Below are 26,574 nucleotides of genomic sequence, written 5' to 3'. Positions count from 1 at the left end.
ACCACACTTGGCAAGATTTAATGTTACATTAAGTAGACCTTACAAAAACAAAATTTTCGGTTGGAATATTTGTAGCTACTTATTTATTGAAGTCGCGGAGGTGGGGTGGTTATATTAGTCTGGACGTTTTTGCATGAGGATCCGTTGTGCTCTCTTTTATTCTACACAACCTTTTCACACCTCAACCTTGCGGGCGGGTAGGTACCCTCTTGTGATGCCCATTGCCAACAACCTCATGTGAACGTGGCAAGAGAGGCTTTCCTCCATGTAAGAAGACGCGTTATTCAGAATCAATCCTTGACTATATATAGGCCCATTTGCTATACTTCTTAGGAATATAGGCCCATTTGCTCTTTTGCTTTGAACGTGTAAGAAGACGCGTTATTCAGAATAACCCTGAACACAAGCTCTTTCCAAAACACATCGTATATGTCATGTGAGGGAACCTTGCAATGTCGACTGGAACCTTGGAAGTAACCCTGATTTCTGCTTCTATCTCTCCTCATACTGGCTTTGATCCTGGTAATCTCCCTCTCTCTCTCTCTCTCCCGCGTCCCCGCGAGCGCGCGTGTGTAAGGTAAAATCACAATTTCCGTATTTTATTTTCAGCTCTAATCAGGTTGTATACGTGACCAAATAGGGTATAATCCATGGTCATCTCATATTAGGGTTTGAAGCTTTTAGCAACCGAATCAGGGCTTTTTTGATCCGGAAATTTAGCGATCTGGCAATCAATTCCGTGATCTCATTCCTTTGTTAAATGTGAGGCTGCAACTTGCAATTACATTTGAACAGCAATAATCATACCAAATCAGCATCCTCACATAAGTCTCTGCAAGACTAATGCATAATACAGACATCGCCTATGTGTTGAATATGTTCTAGCAATCAGTACACCAGCACGCCTTCCGAAGCTGAAATCTACGTTGCCCATTAGACTCGGGTGAAGAGGCAGTATGTGATAACTCTGCATGATGGGGCCTTGGAGCAGATGGTGCTGCAATAAAAGTAGGTAGAGGAGGTGTGTGCACAGAGGAATCGGAGTCAGTACACGAATTTATAATGAAGGAATTAGTAAATAATATATCATAACTCTCACTCTGTCTCTCTTTTTTTATAGTTTTTCAAGCCAGGAAGCCTGCAATTTTGCAAGCCAGTAAGCCTGCAACTGCCAACTTGTGAGCCCATAAGCCGCAAACCTGCTGCCAGGTCCGCAAGCTAGAAAGCTCGCAAGCCCATGAACCCATAAGTCCATCCGTGTCCGCGAGAAGCTGATAAGCATGCCAGTCTGAAGATCGTAAATTGGTAAGCTGATAAGCCTGCAAGTGAGCAAGTCCGCAGCTGGCAAGCTCACAATTTTACAAGCTGACAAGCTTGTATACCCACAATTTTGCATGTTGGTAAGCCTGCAAGCCTATAATTCCAAGCCTATAATTGTGGAAGCCGGCAAGCTTGCAAGTCCACAACCCCTTAATGCCGGCAAGCCTGCAAAGCCTTATAGTCCATGCCGGCAAAGTCGGCAAGTCTATAACCCGTCGCAAGCCGGCAAGCTCGCAATTCTCCAAGCGAGTAAGCCCACAAGCTGGCAAGCTCGCAATTCCGCAAGCGAGCCCACAAGCCGGCAAGCTTGCAATTCCACAAGTGAGTAAGCCCACAAGCTGGTAAGCTGGTAACCACCCGCAGTTCTGTGCAGAGCATTACGAACGCCTACCCAACTCATTACAAGGGAGGACAAGGGGGGAAGGGGGGTGCGATTATGTAGTCTGAACATTTCCATATGCTTTTCACACCTCGACCTTGCGGGCGAAGGCGGGTGCTTTCTTGTGATGCCAACAACCTTATATCCATACTTCTTAAGAATATAGGCACATTTGCTCTTTTGCTTTGAATGTGGCACCAAAGGCTTTCCTCCATGTAAGAAGACGTGTTATTCAGATTCAACACTGAACACACGGCTCCAAGCTCTTTCTTAATCCATTTTCGAAGTGTCAAAACATATAATACAGAGGGAACCTTACAATGTTGATTGGAACCTTGGAAGTATTTTTGTTCCATCTCTCCTCATGGTGGCTTTGATATTGGTACTCTCTCTCTCTCTCTCTCTCTCTCTCTCTCTTTGATACTGGCTGATACACTAGTACCCATCCTCCTCTATGCGGATGACATTGTCCTATTTCATATTCAATGGAGGGATTGTAGAGGCATTTGGATGCTTTGGGGGATTTTTGTGATGAGCATGATCTCAAGGTGAACGTGGGAAAAACCAAAGTCGTGATTTTCAACACATCTAGGCTAGCATCAATGAGAAATCGGTTTACATATGGTGGCAGAGTGGTGGAGACAGTCTCATCATACCTATATCTCGGCATTACTTTCTTAGGACCGATCTTAGGGCATGCGGCTTTGGCTAGGCTTGAGAGGCAATGTTTCCAGGCCCACTTCCAAGAACCAAGCACAAAGATGTGGCTCTTTGATACCTTGGTCACTCTTGTAGTATCTTATGGGATAGCCTTTTGGGGACCAGATTTAGGGCTAAAAGACTTGCAAAATTTAGGGGGTATATAGATCTTGATGTTGTCCAGGATGATCTGGAGCAAAGCATCAATATCCCATGAGATCATCAGAGTAGAGTTTGGAGCTGTCCCCTTGCCAGTGGATGCCCTTTTCCAAACAGTGATATATTGACACCGGGTATACACACTAGGTATAGACCGCCTCCCCAGTGGAGCCCTAGAGTCCTCCATGAGACTGGAGACACAAGGAGCAATTTGTTCATGGTATACTCGCGCCAAGAGATGGTTCGCCTCACACTCCCGAAGCATTGTTGGTCTTACCACCTTTCCTTGGTGCCCCTGTCATGTGCATCATAGATGCCATGGACATTCTCAGGGCTAGATCCAGAAAAGGCAACCAGATAAAGAGTATGAACCAGGTAGATAGAGCACAGAGCACCTTTTACAGTGTAGATTGAAGCAAGGCATGGATCAGATGGCTGTCGGCTGCAGGACAGAGGATGCTAGCTGCCAGAAGAGCTGTCGGCTGATGTCAGCAGAGTGTGGGCAACAAGTGCATCATGAACAAGGAGTATAAGCAGTCGGCTGCATAAAAAGGGGATTAATGAATATATGAACTGGCCGACCAGCAGTCGGCTAGTTCCCCAAGGATCCCAAGGGGCTATAAAAAGGCCCAAGAGCTCATTGCTTTAATCATTCTCTCCCTAGGGGATTGGATCATTAGAGGTCCCATAGGGGAGAGATTTAGGTGTAATCACCCTTTATGTAAGGCAGCCCATGGCTGCAGATTCAGATACCTTTTTGTATCATAGAAATATACTGAATTTCCAGCACATCTCTCTCTTTCTACTCTCTCTCTCTATATCTGCGTTTTTGCATTAGATGGTGCGTTTTTGCATCAAAAGGTTTCCAAGAGTGTTTAGGGCTGAAAGAAGACTCCTAGAGCTTCCGCGTGTTACATTGGTATCAGAGCATCAGGCTCAGCGAAGCTAAACACTGATTCAGTCCCAGATGATGGTGTACAGGTCCAAGGTACAGGAAAGTACACGGATTCGAAGCCCGAGGCAGGAACATAGATCGGGAAGAACTCCCAGGAGGTTGGTTGGTGGTGTTCCACAGTGCCAGAGGGGATGGCAGTCATGTGAGCCTGATAGGTTCCCGGGCAACGGTCCCAAGGGAGGTTGATCCTCCAAGGGTGATGTGAGAGTGCCAGACTCAGTTCTAGGAATGAAGACCAAGACGGTGTTTAGAGTCAGGGCAGGAACGGATTGTGGACTAGAGGAACCAGATGCATAGATCTTCATCAGAGACAGAGTGGTTTGGAGAACAGGTCGGGTTTTCAGAGAAAAGGTTACCAGGGATGGATGATGACAGAGGGACTTCAGGACAGGATTGGGATGATGACAGTCATCCAAGAGCAGGTTGGATTCCCGTCATCAAGTTTAGCAGAGGGGGATGTCATGTGCATCATAGAGACCATGGACATTCTCAGGGCTAGATCCAGAAAAGGCAGCCAGATAAAGAGTATGAACCAGGTAGATAGAGCACAGAGCACCTTTTACAGTGTAGATTGAAGCAAGGCATGGATCAGATGGCTATCCGCTGCAGGACAGAGGATGCTGGCTGCCAGAAGAGCTGTCGGCTGACGTCAGCAGAATGTGGGCAACAAGCGCATCATGAACAAGGAGTATAAGCAGTCGGCTGCATAAAAAGGGGATTAATGAATATATGAACTGGCCGACCAGCAGTCGGCCAGTTCCCCAAGGATCCCAAGTTGCTATAAAAAGGCCCAAGAGCTCATTGCTTTAATCATTCTCTCCCTCTAGGGGATTGGATCATTAGAGGTCCCATAGGGGACAGATTTAGGTGTAATCACCCTTTATGTAAGGCAGCCCATGGCTGCAGATTCAGATACCTTTTTGTATCATAGAAATATACTGAATTTCGAGCACCTCTCTCTCTCTCTCTACTCTCTCTCTATATCTGCGTTTTTGCATGAGATGGTGCGTTTTTGCATCAGAAGGTTTCCAAGAGTGTTTAGGGCTGAAAGAAGACTCTTAGAGCTTCCTCGTGTTACAGCCCCCCTCTTGCCCCCCACGCACCCAGAGATCAGCCGCCTCATCTGCACAGACCTCACTCAATTAGACATCCGTATTACATGGCTAGATCCTTAGGAGCTGAGCTGCCCAACAAATCTCGGTTCTAAAGTGAGCTTTTCCTCAAGCTCGCATGAGATGGATTCATGCAGCGGCCGCACTAACTACAAAGACACATGTCACATGCCATGAGGATGTGATTGGTCAAATCCGAGTCTCATCACACTCGCTGAGGATAGAGATAGGGGATATGTTACCAACATATGTTCTATTGTTGACGTAAACTCCACGATCGAGTTGGGTCAACTGGGATACAAAAAGTAAGTTGAGGCCCAAGTTAGGAACACGATAGACATTCAACATTGTCCAAGGTTGCTTGGTTGGGGCTGTGGTAGTTTCAAATAATACAGTGCGAACAGATTTGATGGGCATTAGTGTATTGTTGCCACATCGAACTTCACCCTTAGCAGGATGCTGAGAGATGAAAATGTCGGCATTGCGTGCCATATGGTGTGTAGCTCCCTTGTCGACTATCCAAGTGATTGGATTGGCATAGGGAAGAGTTGGTAGGCTTCGATGTTTGGCACAGATGGATCATCAGGTAACTGATAGATCTGAACGAGGGCAGAAGCTTCCATACGCTGATTGCCTTGTCTAGCCCGACGTTTCTTCCTCCATTCGGAAGGCCAAAAGGTTACATCATGTCCATGAAATACATCATCATGGGTACTAAAAATAAAATCAAAGAAAGTAATAAGAGCTGAAATGTTAGATCTGATTCCAAAACAAAAAGTGTCCAGCTCTCATATCACCCTAAAATATCCCACATAGGATGCTGCAACATGGCACCCAATGTAGTAAAACTAGGCGGCCGGGAGAAAGTCCTGTGGTAGTGAGAGATGATGGCTCTGATCCTCCTGTAGTGATGCGGGTGTGGGCGGGGACCACGAGGTTGAGGGCGTAGGGCATAGTCACATGGAACGTAGAACGGGAGCGAGAACGAGGCATGATTTCAGAACGGGGAATGGGGACGTTTGGACTTGGAACGGGTACGAGAACGACATCATGAAAGAGAGAGAGAAATGAAATGATATATTAACGTCTCTAAAGGCCATAATGGCCTATGAGACCAAAACTGAGAGTACATATGAAGCTGGTGTCTCATCAAAGAGAACAACTAAATGAGACTAAAAAGTACAATAAACTGATTGTCCTATAGTTATAAGAACAGAACTGTAAGACTCCGAGATGATACTGAGTAGAAAAGAGAGAGAGAGAGAGAGAGAGAGAGAGAGAGAGAGAGAGAGAGAGAGAGAGAGAGAGAGAGAGAGAGAGAGAAATGAAATGAAATGATATATTAACGTCTTCAAAAGGCCAAAATGACCTATGAGACCAAAAAGGTTACAACAATTGGTGGATTTGATACAATGTCTGTGTAAGAAAAGCTAAAACAACTAAACAACTAATTGAAACTGAAGCAACAACTATGAGGAAAAGTAAGGTACTAGGAGCTCCTAATGGATAACATCTGGGAAGGAAAACTCTAGCAACAAAGGTAAGCATCATATACATCACTATCCAAAGATGTCTCTCATCGGTCGATGGCGGATATCCTCAATGTCCTCCATGGTGAGTACTGTGACTGGACGTCTCCCATGCTGTGCTAGTATGGTCCTGATTCTCCGTTGTAGTCTCCGCCGGTGTCGAGATGGGCCTCTCATCTTGGGGCGCCTGGACCGATCCAGCTCTATAGCCTGATCAATCAGTGTACCTTTGGTGCGGCTATACTCTGGGGCTAGCTGCAATGCCTGCTGGCCTGACTGCTCAATCTCTGGTCGAAAGAAGTTTGTAATTTGCCTCTGTAGGTGTCTCTCCCTCTCTGATCCCCTCCCTCTCAAGAGACCCTCTCTATGTCTACGTAGCTCCAGCAAGTATAATCCGAGGCATTTTCTGATCCTGGTATCTCATTACTCTGGAAAGTGGTTCGAAACCCCCTCTGAACAGGCAGTGAAAACGGCCTCGTATCTCATAATATACTGGACAGTGACATGTAATGTAACTTTGTCTCTGACTCCATCTGGCACAACTGACAAATCCTGGCCTCAGTTGGTACTCCTCTGAATCTGCCAGTCTCAATCTCTAGTTGGTGTGAGGATGTGTGCATCTGACCAATAGCACACCGTACCCCATGAGAAAGATGAGTATCCATGTAGCTGGGTCTAATCACAAACCCATCCTTCGTGAGCTGGAGAAGATGATCTCTATAGAAAGCCATCTTTGTACACCAAGCTCGTGTGTCGCCTGTATCCATGTCCTCCTAGTGTCCAGCTGAGTCAAGTTACGTCTAATAAGTCTGGTAATCTCTGCCTGTGTGTGTGTGTGTGTGAGAGAGAGAGAGAGAGAGAGAGAGAGAGAGAGAGAGAGAGTTGGTAGAGAGATTGCAAGATAGAAAATGGGGTCATTCTGTAACTTGATAGCTATAAGAATGAGAGGTTATGACATTCCGTTCCATTCCACGCTCCCCACATACATCCGTTCCCGGAACGCGAGTTGTGTGACTAGGCGCCTCACGTTCCATGACGTTCCCACGCTCCCGACATGTGCTAAGTGGTGTTCCCATGTTCCAAGCATTCGGGAACGACATTCCATGCAACTATGGCGCAAGGCTATAGCTCAATGGCTCTGTCTAGTGTCACCCCTCGGCGGCGCTCCTGCATCAGCTTGAAACTCTGGAGAAATGAAATGAAATGATATATTAACGTCTCTAAGAGGCCATAATGGCCTATGAGACCAAAACTGAGAGTACATCTGAAGTTGGTGTCTCATCAAAGAGAACAACTAAATGAGACTAAAAAGTACAATAAACTAATTGTCTTACAGTTATAAAAACAGAATTGTAAGACTCCGAGATAATACTGAGTAGAAAATACTGGAAAATGTATATCAGGTAGATCCATGTATGCTGATCAGTTGAAGTGTTGCCCTCTCCTTAGATCAAGTATCTCCGCCATGGGGCTGTCTAGAATGGAGAGGTCGTAGAAGCGAGGTAGGCGCCTCCGATGCTGAGCAATAATGGCTCTGATCTGGCGATGGTGAGGATGCTGTGGTTGGGATCCTGGTGGGTGTGGCCGACAAGCATGACATAAGATGACTACTCTATCAGTGGTGACTCCCTGGGAGCGTGGTCGGTGCCCTGATGGCCCAATGGAGAAGGTATCAGGAGGTGTGTGGGCTGGGTTGCTGGTGCTGGTGCCGAAGAAATCTATCAGGGTCCTCTGTACATCATGGCTCAGTCTCCTGTCTGCCAAGAGGGTCTCTCTGTGTCTCCTGAGCTCAAGTAGGTGTCAGAATACGCAGCAGAGATGATGACCAAGTCTGGGAACACTAGAGCAAAACGCATGCAGGAAAAAATACAGCACAAGAGAGAGAGAAGTAGGCGTGTAACTCTGCTCTATATACACAAGAAAATCCCGGGTATGATACAAATGTGGCAAGGGGGCTGGGGGCCTATTTATATGCCCCCACATGAGCAGTCGGCCTGCTGTAGGGCAGCCGACTGGCCCTGAAACTCCACGACCAGCACATGTCCTGAGAGGGCAAGTGCGACAACAACGTTATGGCCATGTCCTCTGACGATATCTCCTTCCCATCCTGAAGAACTTCCTGCTGAAGAGCCTGCAGCTTGTTAATATGCTCCCGCATCGTTGACGACTTTGCAGGGTTCATAACCCGCATCTGCACTTCCAATATGCTTTACATGATTGATTACCTGCGGTGTGCAGTTGAGAAAGATAAACGAACGGACCCTGGCGTCCCCTTCCTCTACTTCCGGCCGTGTATTACCAACGACGACGAAATCTGCGAGGTCATAAGACTCCAGAACAGATTCCATCATAACCTTCCATATGCCGTAGTTGCTCCCGTCCAACTGACGGTCCACAGGGAACGTGGGGAGTGCCGGGATCTTCACATGCCTCTCAGCCATCTCTAGTAAATCTGCCATCGCGGGGATGTACTCTGAAAAGGGTGGGTGGGTGGGAACAAAGAAGAACTAATACCTGCAAACTGGCTGTCTAGCAAATTAGCCCGCCGTCCTCTTGCTTCTCCTCTTCCCGAACAGTCCAAAACAGTCCACCAATCAGCCACACAACAGTCCCTCTCTTGCTCACACAAATCCCAAGAACTATCTAGAGCCTAGGGCTCTGATACCATGTCAGAATACGCAGCGGAGATGATGACCAAGGTCTGGGAACACTAGAGCAAAACGCATGCAGGAAAAAATACAGCACAAGAGAGAGAGAAGTAGGCGTGTAACTCTGCTCTATATACACAAGAAAATCCCGGGTATGATACAAATGTGGCAAGGGGGCTGGGGGCCTATTTATATGCCCCCACATGAGCAGTCGGCCTGCTGTAGGGCAGCCGACTGGCCCTGAAACTCCACGACCAGCAGATATGTCCAGTCGGCCAGCTTGACATCAGTCGGCCATCACACACATGGAGTCGTGGACTAGTTCAGCAGTCGGCCGGCACACAGGCTGCCTCCCAAGCCACAGAAAAATGGGAAAAAATAGGGGAAAAATGCGGAGAGTGGGGAAAAATGATAAAACACCTCATAAGGGCGGGCACACCCACAACAAAGGCCCTGGTGTATAAAACTGGACAGGAGATGACTTTTAACAGTAGGAACAATCCTAGGCATCTCTGATCCTCAAACTCCATGACCCTGCGTAGGCAGTGATATCTCCCTCGGATCTCATAATAGATTGTACATCGGCAAATGTAGTGCTCCTCTGTCTCAAAGATGAGTAAAATGTTGAGTACGAAGAGGGCAAATGTGACAGCAACGTTATGGCCATGTCCTCTGACGATATCTCCTTCCCAGCCTGAAGAACTTCCTGCTGAAGAGCCTGCAGCTTGTTAATATGCTCCCGCATCGTCGACGACTTTGCAGGGTTCATAAACCGCATCTGTACTTCCAAGGAAATCCTCTTCATGGGTGATACCCTGTTGTAAAGAGAGGCCAAATGCTGCCATATACCTCTGGCCAGTGTCATATGCTTTACATGATTGATTACCTGTGGTGTGCAGTTGAGGAAAATAAACGAACGGACCCTGGCGTTGACACGATCCCACATCTGTGTCTGAGCCTCCCGGTCCTATCGGATCGACGGTAACTCCCCTTCCTCTACTTCCGGCCGTGGAATACCAACAACGACGAAATCCGCGAGGTCGTAAGACTCCAGAACAGCTTCTATCATAACCTTCCATATGCCGTAGTTGCTCCCGTCCAACTGACGGTCCACCGGGAACGTGGGGAGTGTCGGGATCTTCACATGCCTCTCGGCCATCTCTAACAGATCTGCCATTGCGGGGATGTACTATGAAAAGGGTGGGTGGGTGGGAACAAAGAAGAACTAATACCTGCAAGTGGTTGTCAAGCAAATCAGCCCGCCGTCCTCTTGCTTCTCCTCTTCCCGAACAGTCCCGTACGGTCCACCAATTAGCCACACAACAGTCCCCTCTTGCTCACACAAATCCCAAGAACTATCTAGAGCCTAGGGCTCTGATACCATGTCAGAATACGCAGCGGAGATGATGACCAGATCTGGGAACACTAGAGCAAAACGCATGCAGAAAAAATACAGCACGAGAGAGAGAGATGTAGGTGTGTAACTCTGCTCTATATACACAAGAAAATCCCGGGTATGATACACAAGTGGCAAGGGGGCTGGGGGCCTATTTATATGCCCCCACATCAGCAGTCGGCCTGCTGTAGGGTAGCCGATTGGCCCTGAAACTCCACGACCAGCACACATCTCCAATTGGCCAGATCATCAGCAATCGGCCACCTCATAGATGGAGTCGTGGACCAGTTCGGCTAGCACATGGGCTGCCTCCCAAGCCACATAAAAAATAGGAAAAATAAGGGAAAAAATGCGGAGAGTGGGGAAAAATGATAAAACACCTCATAAGGGCGGGTACACCCACAACAAAGGCCCTGGTGTATAAAACTGGACAGGAGATGACTTCTAGATGCTTAGAGTGGAACCTTGGCTGACTCGTCCTGGACTGGGGCTCACATGGGACGAGTTTCCACTCTAGGTCCTACACATGTTGTACAAATATGTCCATGTGGCATCCAAGTGCAGGATGCATGTGACAATTTTAGACCTCACATTAGGGTCCATTGTATTTTGTTTTCTATGGAGGGTTGTAGTTTGGATTATACGGATGTTTTCTTTTGACTAATGAAGGTTTTTTTCCTGGGACAAAAAGTCTTAACCTTCAATTGAGATAGTTTGACCCCGTCTAGCTTCTCATCTAAAGCATATCACCGTTGTCTAAATGGTTAGCCTGTGTCACCAAAGTGAATGTTGATTAAAAGGAAATGGCTCTCAAACATGAGAACGATACTTGGCACTGTGCTCTTTCAGGTGTGGCTGACTAAGGAAACCCTAGGGTTTTTCAAGAACATAGAATATGTCAATATAAACCCTACTTGCCTGCTGTTCCTTGGGGAAAAGCACTTTCAAGGACCCAATAAGGATGCTGCCTTGTTGAAATGGCCTCAAAATCCACACACCATCAAACTTGAGCTGTCAATATCTTGTAGTGCACAGACAATCATATACTTTTGTTAACAACTTTCATGGCTGGTTGACGTGCTGTGTGGTATAACCAAAAAATATGTCCTGATACTAGCTCTAGCATCACATGATTTATCCACTAATGCCTTCCTTTTTTAAAGCAGTGTGCTTGCACAAGAAAGGACTTGAGAAAGGGATGTTTTCACTTAATTGTTCACCTTTATCTTTGTTCTAAGATTTTTTTTTTGTTTGGGGGGGGGGGGGTGGTTTTCAGAACCTACAAATATCTATGCTGTATTGAAATGCATCAAGGAGCAGCGTTGCACCAAAACTGCCCGAGGTTAAGCCTCCTTCAGTGCAGAACAAGATTTCTTTATTTTTTGTGACTGCATTACAAAGCACCTCGGCATTAAGCCCAGCACACAGAACATTCACACACATGCATGTGCATCGCATACACAATACATAAGTGTGCATGTGCCTGTTGAAGCAGTGTTTTAACTTTTGATCTCGCAGATCAAGGAAGACTGCCAGCATGGAACGAGACTTTTGCATTCAATCTCCAAGAGCAAGACATATCCAAAGACATTCTTGTGCAGGTTTATAGTGTAGGGACTGAAGTTGATGAGCTCTTGGGCCTAGCCAGGTATACTTTATTTAGGACCTACATGTATATTTGGAATGTAAAGGTGATATGAGTGAAGGGTGAGATGCTGAAGCAAGGTTTTAGGCTTCGAGTTCACTTGAGAGCATAGATAATTTCTTAAGTTTTTTTTGATTGCAGGATTCCCATCCTCAATATGATAGGGAAAGAGGAAGCTACGTTGTGTTCTTTGATTAGCCCAAGCAAGGGTGAGACTGGGAAATTGAAGGCTGCTTGGAAGTGGAAGCCAGAGGTTCGTGTTAAAGATCAGAATAATATATTAATAAATCATATCATCGTATCAGATACATCTGATAATATAGATTAATTTTGTTTGTGTGCGCATGCGCGTGTGTGCGGGCACTCTTCAAATTGAAAGCTTAAATTTTTTTAAGACATTTAGACTACTTTTTTTGGTACTCTTAATTAGATATAACATTATATGCATTAAATGATAACATTATATTTGATAATGTAATCTCATAAATAAAAGCAATTTAATAATTAACAAGCATGTCACACACACACACACACATATATATGTGTGTGTGTGTGTGTGTGTGTGTGTGTGTATAAATAAATAAATGAATACATACATAAATAAACAAACAAACAAATGAATAAATTAATGTATGTGTGCATGTATGGGTGTATATGTGTGTGTGTGTGTATGTATGTATGTATGTGTACACACACTTTTTTTTTTTGGTAATATCCAGTGCAGTATATTTATATGCTCATAAATTTACAAGATGGGAAGTCTCCGAAATGGAGAGTATCCCAAATGTCAGAAACATAAAGAGAAGCTCTAAGCAAGAAGCATCCATATCATCCTCATGGCAGGCATCATATAAGGATTGCCGCAATGAGGCTCGGAAGGATTCATATGACTGATGATTCTGCCGACCCAAGTATGCCAAATTATGCTCACTCCAAATTGTCCAAAGAGTCCAATATCTCACCCAAGAGAGAAATAGTGAGTATTGGGACAAGGACCGCATAAATCTGCCAAAAAGCCAGAAATGTTTCCCAAATCTGTGACTCGGGAAACGGAGCCGAAGAAAATCTGAAATTCTCCTGAGGAGGATCTTGGAACAAGGGCAGTGCCAATGTCAGGTTGATCTTTGTGGAGCCAATCCATTCCAAGGATCCCGTCAAAAACTCCCAGCTGAGGGAGCTTGACATCTTAGACATGTGGAAGGTGCAATGTGACGTTTAGCAAGTGTGACCCCCATTGACAATGTGTCTGTCAAACATCTCCAAAGAAAAAGTCTTTGTTTCAATGGCATTTTCCGCCACCATGAGAGGGGCTTCCTTATATGCCACAGAGAATTAGCATGTTGGTGAATCCATGGGGGAGGCTGAAGAAGCCTGTAGGCTTTTATGGAGGTTAAGGCAGGAAGGGGAATAGGATGAATGCATGTAGTAGATGGCTGCAATTGCCAATCCATAAGCCTGTCTGTGTCAGCCACCACAGGTGGAATAGGTAAAAAGGGATGCAATAAATCAGCGATTTTCTTCCATATCGACCTATGATGCATTCCCAATGCATAGGAAGCAGTGGCCCGGGGAAAGGATAAGACATATTCCCGATCATCTACCACATCATGTATGTACCTAATTCCCAATTTCATAAGATTGTATGCCCGAACAGGTTCCTGTAAAGCAAGTGGAGTGTCAAAGATGGCACTCCAATGAATACTTTCTTTCCTCATCGAGTTTGTCCCCAAGCAATTATCAGGAGCCCATTTGACCTTAGAGAGAACTTGTTTCCAGTCAAGTATGAGGGCAGTAGAGAAAGGACAACCAGGTATCCTCCCTACAAATCTCCCAATAACAACCTCCCAATAACAACCTCCCAATGATCCGTAATCCAATGACCATAAGCACAAGTTCTCATGTTGACACACATGGATGCTAACATACAAGTCCATGGCTGCTGTTGACGGAAGAAAGTATGCGACATTGTAGCCTTCCTTGCAAGTACATGATATCTTATATTGAGGACATTAAGTCCACCATGCATCCTTGGGGAGCACACCATTTCCATCTTCATCAGTTTCAATGCTTTCACAACAGTTTTTGTCTTCCATAACATCTCCATAGCTTGAGACATAAAAGCTGAAATATCCCTGGAGGACCAATGCAGCAAGGGCAAATAGAACTGGACATAGGACATGACAATGGATTGTACTATTCTGAGCCTGACATGAAGAGGCCAAGTAGAAATCTTCCAGTATTCCAGTTTATGTTGAAGTCTTTGGAAAATCCATTTTAACTGCTGCTTTCTGGTGATATGCCATCCTATGGGATATCCCAAATGCCTGACAATATCTCTGGAATGCACCACGTGACCCGGCCAAAGAATAGAATGCCAGTCACATTGTTTCAGGGGGAGTAATTTAGATTTGTCAAAATTGACACGCAATCCCGCTGCCAACCCATATAAAGAAAGAGTGGCCATAAGCATGCGAAGTTCCTGAGGAGAATTCTGTGGCATGAAGAAGGAATCATCAGCATATGCTTGTGCCAAAAAAGATGTAGCCCCTGGGATTTTAAGACCAGTCATGTGTCCTGTGTTTGTAAGATGATCAAGATACATCAAAAGAGGATGGGTCGCAATGGCATAGAAGAGAGCACTAAGAGGGCAGCCCTGTCTAACTGATCGGCCCAATATCCATGACCGGGACAGATAGCCCCCAAGAATGCACTGAGCAGTAGAGCCAGAATAAAGCCAGTAAACAGCATTTGCCATCTTGGGACCAAAGCCCAACTTTGTCATGATCTGAGAGATGAAATCCCATTGAACATTGTCAAAAGCCTTAGTAATATCCACCTGCAATATAAGCACATCTTGATGCGAATACTTAGCATATTCAATTGCAGTCAAGGCATTGGATATATTGTCATGGATTTGTCTTCGCGGCACAAACCCATACTGATGAGGATGAAGTCCTGCATGCAGTATCCTATGAAGCCTATGTACAATCATTTTGGCAATAAGTTTGTAAAGTACAGGCATCAAAGTAATAGGCCTCCAATCTGATATATGATCACACAGATGTTTTTTGGGAACAAGCTTGACTATGCCATGCTTCCAAGAGTGCGGCAACTGATTTTCTTGCCAGGCCACATTGATCATTCGCAAAAGGACCTCTTTCAAATCATCCCAAAAAGAAATATAAAATTCCACCGTAAGGCCATCCCAGCCAGGAGATTTGTATTTGCTGAGGTGGAACAATGCATTATCAAGTTCCGTGTCAGTAAAAGGCCTCTCCAAGGTAAGAGCATCATCCATTTCAACTATTCCAGAAACATATTGAAGAAATTCAGTCGTGGCATCAGTCACTTGATTTGATGGGGAAACAGGAGCAAAAAACAATTTCTGGAAATAATTGTGGCATTCGTCTTGGAGATCAGAGAAAGAGTGAGTCCAAGAGCCATCCAGTTTCCTAACCCTTAGACATGAATTTTTATTTCGAGTAGCATGCAAGCCCTGGAAAAAGGATTTTGAAGAGCAGCCCTTATCCACGAGGGGCTTCATTCTTGCCCTAATCTGCCATTTGTGCAATTTCCTCTGATCATTAACAATAAGTTTAAATTGTGCATGTGAAAGGGAATCCTTTTCTGAATCAGAGAGTGGCCTTGACTGAGAAAATTCAGTCAACTGTTGTGCTGTCCTTTTTGTCCATTTAACCTCATTCCTCCATTCTGTCATATGCCATTTGCCATGCTCCCTAATGACATTTTGCATACGAGAGACGAAGCTGTCCCAAGCGTAATTCATGTCCTCCTGGGCATGAACTGTCAAAGGATGAATGGCAAATCTGATCATTTGCTGATAGTTGTGATGTTGGAAATAAGCCCGATTAACATGCAATAATCTACTGGAGAGAAATGGCAAATCATCCTGAGGCATGCCAAGTTGCAAATTCATCCACAATGGAGCATGATCTGACAAGCCCAATGAGAAATCTATAAGGAGATGAGGGCTAAAATCTGCAAATTGTTGTGGATAAAACAAATACCATCTGTCAAGTCTTGCCCAATACGTAGTAAGTGCATTATGATGAAAAGTATATCTAGGGACTGACCCTTGGAGAAGTACCCATAAATCTTCAGCCTGCACAGAAAGAAGCATGTCATCCCATTTCTGCCTTTCCAATGATAGCATATGAGATCGTGAAGTCGTATTATCTCTAGGCAGAGGGGAATTATTACAAAACAAGCACCTGCAAACACACCCCACTTTAATTTAAAATACTTTTTGCCCAATTGCACTCCCTCAACTTCCACCGCAATAGAAGGAGGGGTAGGTATGTCAGTGTCCCAGAGAATGCAGAACCTGTTACGGTTTCCCATGGGGCGTGGAGGACAAATGACCTGTCCCAAGGAAGCAGCCAAGCCAGGCAATTCTTCACGCATATAGTCCGGGAAGTTAGCAACCTCAACCCATACAGGGCAGTGATGCCGTATAAGACTTTGATAGTCCTTGTTTGGGGACCAGGGCATAGCATGTACCATTTGCCTCCCATAAAACAGGGGAGAGAACTCAGGAAGCCTCTGCTTGCATGAAGCATCTGATAAATGCACCTCATAAAAGCCTCTGGAAGCGAAATACACTCCCTCTACAAAGCATCCTCCAAGGATGGACTTAATCCACTGCGCGACATCGCTGGCCGCGGGGATTTTTCTTGGAAAGAATATTATAACCGTAGTTTGAGACAACTTTCTGAGGGGGTTCACCAGGGACGGCAACTTCAATTTGTAGGTGACCTCTGGAATCGGTTTGCCCCATTCTTGTCGTGACTGCTGAAAGTCATCCTTAAGGGTATCAAACACATACCGAGCTTCCAACGTAAATGCATCATCTTGTAAAGCCGGCTCTGATAGGCGGCGCTTAGCATCTGCAGATCTTCCTTTTCGGGCATATGTACAAACATCTAAAGCTGAAGCCATTGATAGAACCACGGAAAGGGAACGGTCAGAAGGGCTGTGAAAAGGAAAAGGCTGATATTGACAGAAGGAGGCTGTGAGGTTACGAAGGAAAGTGGAATAGAACAGTACGACAGAAAAGGTGCAGGAAGACAGCAGAAAAGACTGCGAAAGGTCTCCTCCTTGTGCCCCTCTGCCCTCCGCCTCTTTTGCGTCGCTGTCCTGCTTTCCTCCGCCTGCTGTGGCCCTCTGGGCCCTCCACCCTCCTCTCTCTTTTCGCTGCCCTCCTTTTCTTTGCTTGCCGCCGTGTGCACCCAGCCATTTCTTTGTCCTGCCTCCTCCTTTGCCCTCTTTGCAGCCTCTTCTGCTGCTTCAGTGTCGCCTCCCTCTCCCTCCTTGTGCCCCTCTGCCCTCCCCTGGACCCACCCCCTATCCTTCAGTGTCGCCTCCCTCCACCCCCCCTGTGAGCCCCCCTTTTGTTGCCTTCCCTCCACCCCACTTCCGCCCCGTTTTTCGCAGCTTGTTTTAAACATTTGGACTGCTTTATTTCCGCAGGTGTCAGCTTCCTTTGGTCTTCACCCCTTTAGAACTCCATGGCAGCCGCTCTGTGATCAGTGTTCGAGGCCGCCACCCCCTACCTCTTTTCTGAAGGGGACCTCCAGCTTCTAGCTTCAACAGTAGCCTCCCTTGAAGCCTCTACATTTGTTTGCAAGATTGTGGGTAGCTGCCCAGCATGCAGCTAGCTTCATGACTTGCTCTAGGCCAGCCTCCTTGGCGAGCCGGGCAGATCATAGATATCCATACCCTCGCGCATGCTACTACTGGGTGGAGTTGGACACCTCACCAGTAGCTTTGGACTGCGTGCTTCATTTTAGCCTTGTTGCGTTACGCACGGCCTAGGCATTCTTCGCACATTGGCAGCATGGTTTTTATCGTGCTTTCGAGCCTCTTGCTGGAGTACATGGATTCCCGGTCACATTCTGTTTTACAGGTCTCAAGCAGGAGTATTCCTTCACTCCACATCAACATTTCCTCTCCAGGAGAGTACCGCAGCCCATCTCGCTTCGATGCCTCCAAGGGGGACCCCATTCTTTAGCGGGTGGAGTACTCAGGCCTTCTTGGCTAGTGCTTCATCTCAGGCCATCAGATGGGTCACCTCGCCAGAGCTTAACCTCTTTGCCAGGCTAGGGGAGCTCCACACGTCGGTCTAACCCCCTTCCCTCTCGCAGAGTGGGGAGAGCGGACAGAGCGTCTCAACACCACCTCCCCCCTTTGGTGAGACAGCCCAATGACGAGGGTTGGGGTAGGTGGTAGAAGAATGGGTGGAGGCAGCGTAGACGTCTAGCTAGAGCTGCGCTGCTGCTATGCAAGTTAGCCCGAAGGATCCTAGGTGAAAACAGTCATGTTAGAGAACCATTTCAAGCATAGAAGCATCCGTGTGGAGAGCGGAGGCCCCACCCCCCAGAAGGTCCTAGTGTCAGGTACTGCTTGGAAACCGGTTCCACGTAGTTGTTCCCCCAACAGCAGCAGGTGTCCTCTCAGGAGTACCATCCCTCCCCTCTCCACAGGATCTCCCCTCCCCCACTTTCTTCCTCGGTCCACCCACCCCTCCCACTTCGTTGTTTCTCTCCTTTGATCCGTCCCTCCACCCTCGCTCTTAGCCTCTCCCCCGTTCTCCCCTCTAGAGCCTCCTTCGCTCCCCCGTAGCCCCTAGCGGCCTCTCCTGAGCACTCTTGTTGACCGCTAGCAGCCCGTGACCCTAGGAGGAACCGCCAAGTGGACTCGGTCCACAGATTGATTCCTCTCTCTTTGGAGGCTGTAGCGATCACGGAGTTACTTCCCCGGTGAGAGCCCTCCCCCCGGAGTCTCTGGGTGGCCCTCCTTGAGTCATGGGACAATCAATGGACTACAATTTCTTCAAGCGTCTTCCAGTGGATGTGAGCGCTTTCGCAGAGACTTCGGCTCCTCTCTGAGTCTCTTGTCATTTTTCACTGATCTAGAGTGGCCTCCTTTGGAGAGTGGCGCAATGATCTTCTCATTCCCCCCTAAGTGTAGCAGCAGAGTGTGAGTGGTGTCTAGAGTCTATCTCCTCCTCTATTCTTGGATAGGAGATAGAGCTCTCTCACCACATGGGAAACCTGTGCCTCATAGACATCGTCTCCTACTTTTGGTCCTTGGCACAAATGGAGCTCGACGGATTAGGCCACAGCAACTAGGATGGCAAGCTCGTGAGCTCGAGCTTGGAGGTGATCCTCGTCGTTTACCTTATGTAATGTTTGTAGTCCCTCTCTACCTGTACTGTGATAGTTGGAGCCCAGTTTATGCATGCAGGTGAGCCAGAGCGGAATGGGCCCACACGGAGCATAGGATCGGGGAACACCTTGGTCGGCTGCACACTAGGACAAATTGTGACTACTTGCGATCCAAACCCCCCGCCCAACTCTCACAGGGTGGAGGGCAGCACAGAGAGATCTCACCCCGTGATGCGGATAGTTAGAACATTCAGGGATTGGGCGGCCTGCAATGTTGATCTAGGTGGGGAGTCCTTGAGGAGTTGCAGAGAACCTTAGTAGGAGCTCTATCAACATCCTCTTTCTGCAAGAGCATCATTTGTCAGGTGGTCATACCTTCAAATGTGGGAAGATTTTGCAAGGTAGGAGTCACACCTTGTATTGGCAATGTACAACAAGTTGATCCGTGACTTTCTTTGGGTAGGCGATGGCAAGCAGGCATGGGCCAAGGTTGCATGGAGAGTCATCATTCAGCCTCGTCGCCACAGAGGTGGCGTGATCCTTCTATGTAAAGTATAGCCCTTTTGGGTAAGCTAATCATCAGAAGCCTCCTCCCAGGTGGTGAGCCTTGGAAGGACTTTCTCATGGCCTATATCTTCACCCGCACTCCAGATCTTGATGACGATCCTTGGCCTCGAGTCTCGAGATGGATCTTTACAGGGATGAGAACCCGTGGCGTGAGCCCAATCTTGGAGGGCTACTTTGCGACTAGCCTTTTTTGAGCCTTGGACCAGATTCGTTCTGCACTTCACTAGTCTTCGCTAGCAGTGGACGAGGAGAGACTCTGTCAGCCACTGATCTAGAACCCCTTGATTACCCTCTATAGTGGCCACATGCTAGGCTCCCGTCCTCACGTCTCTTGGGGGGTATTGAGCAAAGGACTGGCCCAATCTCTTGGAGAGTGGCTCACCTTCAGGTGGCTCCCAGGAGAGGCCCTGGAGCAGAGCCTCACTAGGATCTGAGGCAAAGACAGGCTCACCTTTGACATAGACTCTTTCATCCCTCTGGAGTGGCTCGCACGGGTAGAGATTTTTACCAGACATGATATCTGGATAGTGGTCCATAGTGCAGATGGAGGCACCCTCGTGACCTTTTCTATTGGGCCACAATGCAGACTGAGCCATCCCCCCCAACAGAGGACCTCATCAGCTACACTTTATAGAGAGTGAGAGTGATCAGATTCCATGACCATATATGGCATGCTGACCCTCCCTTGGCTAAAGTGGCTAGAGAGAGATTATGGAGATTATGGTTATGGGAGGGCTGAGCACTGATGTGAAGGTACTGGGCTTAGGTTAGGGTTTTGGATAGACATGGCTATAGTGGGTGAAACTCCAGAGTCCCTGGTGGAGAGGGAGAGAGTACATGGGACACATGTCATACACACAAATCTAATGATATGTGGCAACTTGTCCAGATCTAATGGGTTGTTCACACCTAAGCAAGTGTTTGTTGGGGTAAAGGCGTTATGCCCACCCTTATAGTGTGTACAAGCCCATAAGTTATAGTACATAGTACACTTAGTACTTTTAATGTACTAAGTGCACTATGTGTACTAGTGCAATATACATGTGTGATAGGGGAGTCACACACTCATGCTTTTTATGAGTTGACTTATCCCCACAACTCTCTCTCTCTCTCTCCCTTGCTTCTCTGTGTATGTCTCCCATGAATGAACTCTAACCCTAATTCAGGTTTCTCCCCATCAACTGGTATCAGAGCTAGTTATTTTTCTAGGGTTTTGTCGCTGCAGAGAACAGGCGCGTGCTGCATCAGAACTTGTCGCTGGTCGCCCTTGTGCAACGCTGGTTACTGGTCGACTGTGTGACCAGTCACAGGCAGGTGGGTGGAGAGAAGCAGCAGCGTGGGCAGGCGCATCCACGCTGCCCAGCAGACTTAGCCACGCTGCCTACGTGTAGCATTACACAAGGCGCATAACCACAAGGCAGCGTGTAGCGTGGCTGAGGCAACGAGCGAAGGCGCATCGTAGCGAACCCAGGCGAACAGCGTGAAGCTGGCGAACGTGGAGTTCCAGCGCACAGCGCTAGGCGAAAGCAGCGTGTGAATCGTGTAGGCTTTGGCGTAAGCTATGGCCTGCTGTGTGGCACCTTCAGAGTCGTCAAGGTAGGAGGAGCCCGTCGATCTCAGGCTATTCGGCTGCAAAGCGCATTAGCACTGGAGCCAAGCGAGCGAAGAAGACAAGTCGAGCGAACTGAAGCGAACACAAGGCAGCGTGTGAACGTGTGCGCTAGGCGAAGGAGACAGCGCCAGCAACAACCAAGAGTAGCAGCAGTCCCTGGCGTCGGCAGCAGCAGCACTTCCTCGTGAGGAAACGAAAAAGCACTTCCTCGGTATTTTGTTACAGAGCAGTAGTCGGCCAGCCCAAGCCCCCAACTACTAATCAGCAGCAGCATCATCATCCCACACAACTGTGTGGGAGAAGCCTTAACCTGCAACCTGCAAAACCTACACAGAACAGCAGGAGCATCAGCACCAAATTCATCAACCCGCCTGCAAATCAGAGTAAATCAGAAAATTACAAGGAAATTGGTGCCTCCTTTCATGTCACAGGTTGCAGAGACTTGTTTGTCAGGTATACTGCTGGCAATGAAGGAGTGGTTTATTTGGGTGATAACCATGCATGCAAGATTCTTGGCAGAGGCTTTACAGAGGGCAGACAAGGCTCTATGGGAGCGTGCCATGAAGTCAGAGATGGATTCTCTGCATAAAAATGGAACTTGGGAGTTGGTGCATTTGCCTGCAGGCAAGAAAGTTTTGCCATGCAAGTGGGTATACAGGCTCAAAGTTGCACCAGATGCAAAGCCAAGATACAAAGCCAGGTTAGTGGCTAAGGGCTTCAAGCAGGAATATGGTGTGGACTTTGAGGAGATCTTCTCTCCAGTGGTCAAAATGACCACACTTAGAGCTGTGTTGGCTTTGGTTGCGCATGATGATCTGGACTTGATTCAGATGGATGTGAAGACTGCTTTTCTTCACGGTGATCTCCATGAGGAGATATATATGCAGCAGCCAGAGGGTTATGCAGTGAGTGGAAAGGAGAAGCTTGTATGCAAGCTGAAAAAGAGTCTTTATGGGCTCAAACAGGCACCACGAGAATGGTATCATAAATTTGATACATTCATGAAATCACAGAAATTCAGGAGAAGTGACATAGATCACTGCTTGTACACCAAGAAAGCTTTGGATGGCAGTCTCTTGATTCTCATTTTGTATGTTGATGATATGTTGATTGTCGGGAAATCTCGTAAAGAGATGGATGCTTTGAAGAAGAGGCTGCATGAGACCTTTGATATGAAGGATTTGGGTGATGCAAATCACATTTTGGGTATGCGGATACTTCGGGACAGAAATCAGCATGTGTTGTATTTGTCTCAGAAGGAATACATTGGCAAAGTCTTGCAAAGGTTCAATATGGACGGGGGGAAGAAAGCTAGTACTCCTTTGCCTCCATATGTGAAACTCAGTGCTATGGACAGCCCACAGTCAGATAGAGACAGGGCTGATATGGCCAAGATTCCGTATGCTTCAGCTTGTGGCAGTCTCATGTATGCCATGGTTGCTACTAGGCCGGACATTGCATTTGCAGTGGGAGTGGTTTCTAGATACATGGCCAACCCTGGCAAGAAGCATTGGGAAGCAGTGAAAGGTGTCATGAGATACCTGAAGGGCACACAGGATTTGTGCATTTGCTTTGGCAAACAGGATGCATTAGTGCATGGTTACACGGATTCGGATTATGCCGGTCATCCAGATAACCGGAAGTCTACTACCGGTTATGTATTTACATTCACAGGAGGTGCTGTGTCATGGATATCCAGGATGCAGAAGTGCACAGCCTTATCTACTACAGAGGCCGAGTATATTGCAGCCACAGAGGCTTGCAAGGAGGCATTATGGCTATCTCGGTTAGTGGTTGATTTGGGCTATACAGGGGATATTCCATTGTTGCATTGTGACAGTCAGAGTGCCATCCAGTTGGCAAAGAACCCTGTCTTTCATGCAAAGACGAAGCATGTGGATGTGAAGTATCACTTCATCAGAGAGGTGATAGAGAACAAGCAAATTCAGCTTGTTAAGATTCACACGGATGACAACCCGGCTGATCTGTTGACAAAGAGTTTGCCTCCGGAGCGTTTTGCTCATTGCAGACACTTGATGGGCATTGGATGAGGCCATTTTCAGCCTTGATATGGCCTTGTATATTATCATGTACATGCTGATTTTTTCTTTTCCTTTACTTAAGGGCACTTTGCCTTTAAGTGGGAGGTTGTTGGGGTAAAGGCGTTATGCCCACCCTTATAGTGTGTACAAGCCCATAAGTTATAGTACATAGTACACTTAGTACTTTTAATGTACTAAGTGCACTATGTGTACTAGTGCAATATACATGTGTGATAGGGGAGTCACACACTCATGCTTTTTATGAGTTGACTTATCCCCACAACTCTCTCTCTCTCTCTCCCTTGCTTCTCTGTGTATGTCTCCCATGAATGAACTCTAACCCTAATTCAGGTTTCTCCCCATCAGTGTTCACATACACTTTTTTTTTTTTGTGAAACCACTGTTTATATTAAATAGTAAACTGTATAGTCATAAGTGTTCACACACGCAGAATAAGATTACTCACACACACAATCCTTTTAGGGGCTGTTCACACACATACACAAGCGGGTACACAGAGGATGGACACACACGGGATGGTACACATACATGAAGCTTCGAAATACCCAACTAACCTCCCTTCGGAGTGATGGTGGAGTGACTTAAGACAACCTTCAATAGCCATAATGATTTGGGCTCAACAATGTACTCTAATGCTCCATCTAAGACATGTTTCCTGCTACAGAGTTAGAGGCTAGTAAGCATGGTTTAGAGGCCGGTGAGCTTGGCACAAAAGGCTTAGAGGCTCAAGAAGCATGGCTCAGAGGCTTAACAAGCATGGACGCGCAGAGACTTAGAGGTCTAGGGAACAAATGCTGCTATTACACTTAGAGGTCTAGGGAACATGAGTTCGAAGGTGTCAACAACACTAATAGCAACATTGAAGTGGCGCCAGGTAGTTGGATGTAACAGGCGGGAAACGAGAGTCATAGTTGTTACGAGGCGCGCCTCTAACAGATCGAGGCGTACGACTGCCTGATCGAGGCGTCCACTTTTTTTTTTTCGCTGGTTTCAGTCTTTAGACAGGGGCTTTAAGGGCCCAAGGCAGCCCCTCACACACACACTCTCTCTCCCTCATTCTCTCCCTCCCTCCCTTAAGCCTTTCTCAAGACCCAAAGTTCAAAGTTCAAACTTCAAACACACTAGGATGATGATGTTTTTTATACCCACTTTTGGAACTCTCTCTATACTCTACCGGTTCATTTCAGTTCATTTCATTTTACTTTGTACCCTTGAATCTTGATGATGTATCCAGATGATAAGGATGGACTATTTTGTCTCATAGGTCATTTTGGCCTTTTGCAGACGTTTAATACAGCTTTCTTTCTTTCACACACACACACTCTCTCCCTTCTCATACACACCCTCTCTCTCCCTCCCTCAAGGCTCATACATACACACTCGAGTCTCTCTCTCCTCACCATCGCCAGATTAGAGCCATTATTGCTCGGAATTGGAGGCGCCTACCTCGCTTCTACGACCTCTCCATTCTAGACATCCCCATGGCGGAGATACTTGATCTAAGGAGAGGGCAACACTTCAACTGATTAGCATACATGGATCTACCTGATATACATTTTTCAGTATTTTCCAGTATTTTCTACTCAGTATCATCTCGGAGTCTTACAGTTCTGTTCTTATAACTGTAGGACAATCAGTTTATACACACACACTTTGACCTTTTTTTTGTGAAACCATTGTGTAATTAATTACTCAAGGTATGGTACAAGCATAGCTAGCTGTCCATGAGGAAGGACAAGCTAGAAACAATGGAAAAACACGTCTAATTGCCTAGTAGTGATCTCACCCAAGGCATTAGAGTCCTAGAGAGATTCACGCAAAGAGCTCTGATCGGCTCGTTGATTTCTATCATGCCAGAGAGTCCATAGTGCCCAGAATCTTATCCACGATAATTCATTGGAATGTAACGCCTATCTAATTTCCAATCCATCAGCCTGTTTTGTGCATTAAGCGATGGAACAGGTTGCAAAGATTGCATTATCTGCACCATATTGGTCTGCGATCCATGCCCAAATCATATGGATGATTTGCTTGAGGAAAGCTGCGAACTTGTCCATTCGCATCTCCATCCAGAGCGGACACCGTACACACCCTCCGTGGCCATGGGAGAAGTTGTGAGGTGGCTCTGAGCGTACGCGGAAACGTCGAGAGGCTTTTCTGCGGATCTGGAGTAGCGGTTTACGGTTAGAGACAATGAGGTTACTTGGCATTACATGCCACATGTTTGGCTGTTCCGATTCGGAGAGAAGTGCTCGAACCTTAGGTGTTGCCACCTGCTCGATGTATGGAGGATGGTTCGGGAACTGATGGTGGCTCTGCACAACTAGGCATTTGTGCTCCTTGGTCGACCTTGGAAAGATGCCCTTGGTCTTCAATTGGAGCACTCTTGTCGACTTCTTTTGGCGTCACCACAATTGCTTCCACTCTTGGTTCTTGTCTCCTGTTTGAGGCAATCAGGCTGATAACTCCTTGCTTTGTTCTTCAAATATCTGCATTGTACTTTACCATTGCTTTCATGCTATTGACAATTATCTCTTCTCAATGAGGATCTATAACCGACCGGGACCTGGAACAATAGACAAGCACTTCAAATATGCAAACAGAGTATGAAACACAGTAGGAAGCCCCAAAAATATTGAGACACCGCACTGATCCGGACCGGCCGGCCCTCCGTAGGAACTTCTTTATTCAGTAGAAGCTTTTACAAGAACTCAAGGTGCGGGTGCTGACTTGCACCCGATTTTCCACAAAGCATCAGAATGACTTATATCCAAATTTCTGTCTAGTGCAAAGATAAAAACAGCACCAAAAGCTGTCCAAAGCTGCCCCAAAAGAGTTAACAAAATCAGCCCCAAACACAGCCTGTTGTACGGCCAGGACTCTGAGAGAAAAACACCGGCTAAAACCACACGTGTGGCTGCTGTACGGCTGTTCTATGGGTGCTTGTAATAAGCGACCAGCTCCAGAAACAGGTAAAAGAGGGAGAAGTTGCTGCTGCTGCTATGCTGTGTGCAATCAAACAAAAGAGAGGAGAGAAAAAGCACCACTTCTGCAGTCGACCAGCCCAACACGAGAGAGAAAACAAATCAGCTGCCTGCTGCTATGTATAGCCAGTAGTGTCACCAACTGAGAGGCGGCTAGCGTAAACTGCACTGCAGCCCACCAGTATGACCAGCACACAGCGGAAAGAGAGAGAACAGTTGTTGTTGGCCTAGTGAGAGAGAGAACCACTGTATGGCCTGCGCTGAGAGGAGAGAGAAAACAGTTGCAGCCGGCTAGGAGATGTATGCGCATGAGGATCAA

The 26,574-nt window shown here is 46.8% G+C and overlaps 1 protein-coding gene across 2 annotated transcripts in view; it reads left to right on the top strand.

The window, feature by feature from the left end:
- Nucleotides 1-331: 331 nt before the first annotated feature.
- Nucleotides 332-26,574, top strand: part of LOC147609643 (uncharacterized) — a 53,695-nt gene continuing 27,452 nt past the window's right edge. The window contains exons 1-4 of one of the 2 annotated variants that reach the window (XM_086787433.1): nucleotides 332-522; nucleotides 11,474-11,539; nucleotides 11,716-11,845; nucleotides 11,984-12,095. In XM_086787433.1, the coding sequence (XP_086643559.1) occupies nucleotides 453-522; nucleotides 11,474-11,539; nucleotides 11,716-11,845; nucleotides 11,984-12,095 (378 nt within the window). In that variant the 5' untranslated portion in view covers nucleotides 332-452. Of the gene's footprint in view, nucleotides 578-11,473; nucleotides 11,540-11,715; nucleotides 11,846-11,983; nucleotides 12,096-26,574 lie in introns of both variants that reach the window. The other variant, XM_086787434.1, reaches the window with a different exon arrangement.

Source organism: Cibotium barometz, chromosome 51 (assembly GCF_041138505.1).
Source record: "Cibotium barometz isolate CiBa-2024 chromosome 51, ASM4113850v1, whole genome shotgun sequence".
In the NCBI taxonomy this organism is placed as follows: Eukaryota; Viridiplantae; Streptophyta; class Polypodiopsida; order Cyatheales; family Cibotiaceae; genus Cibotium; species Cibotium barometz.
The sequence above is the reverse complement of the archived record's forward strand: the minus strand, read 5'-3'. Positions and strand labels throughout refer to the sequence as shown.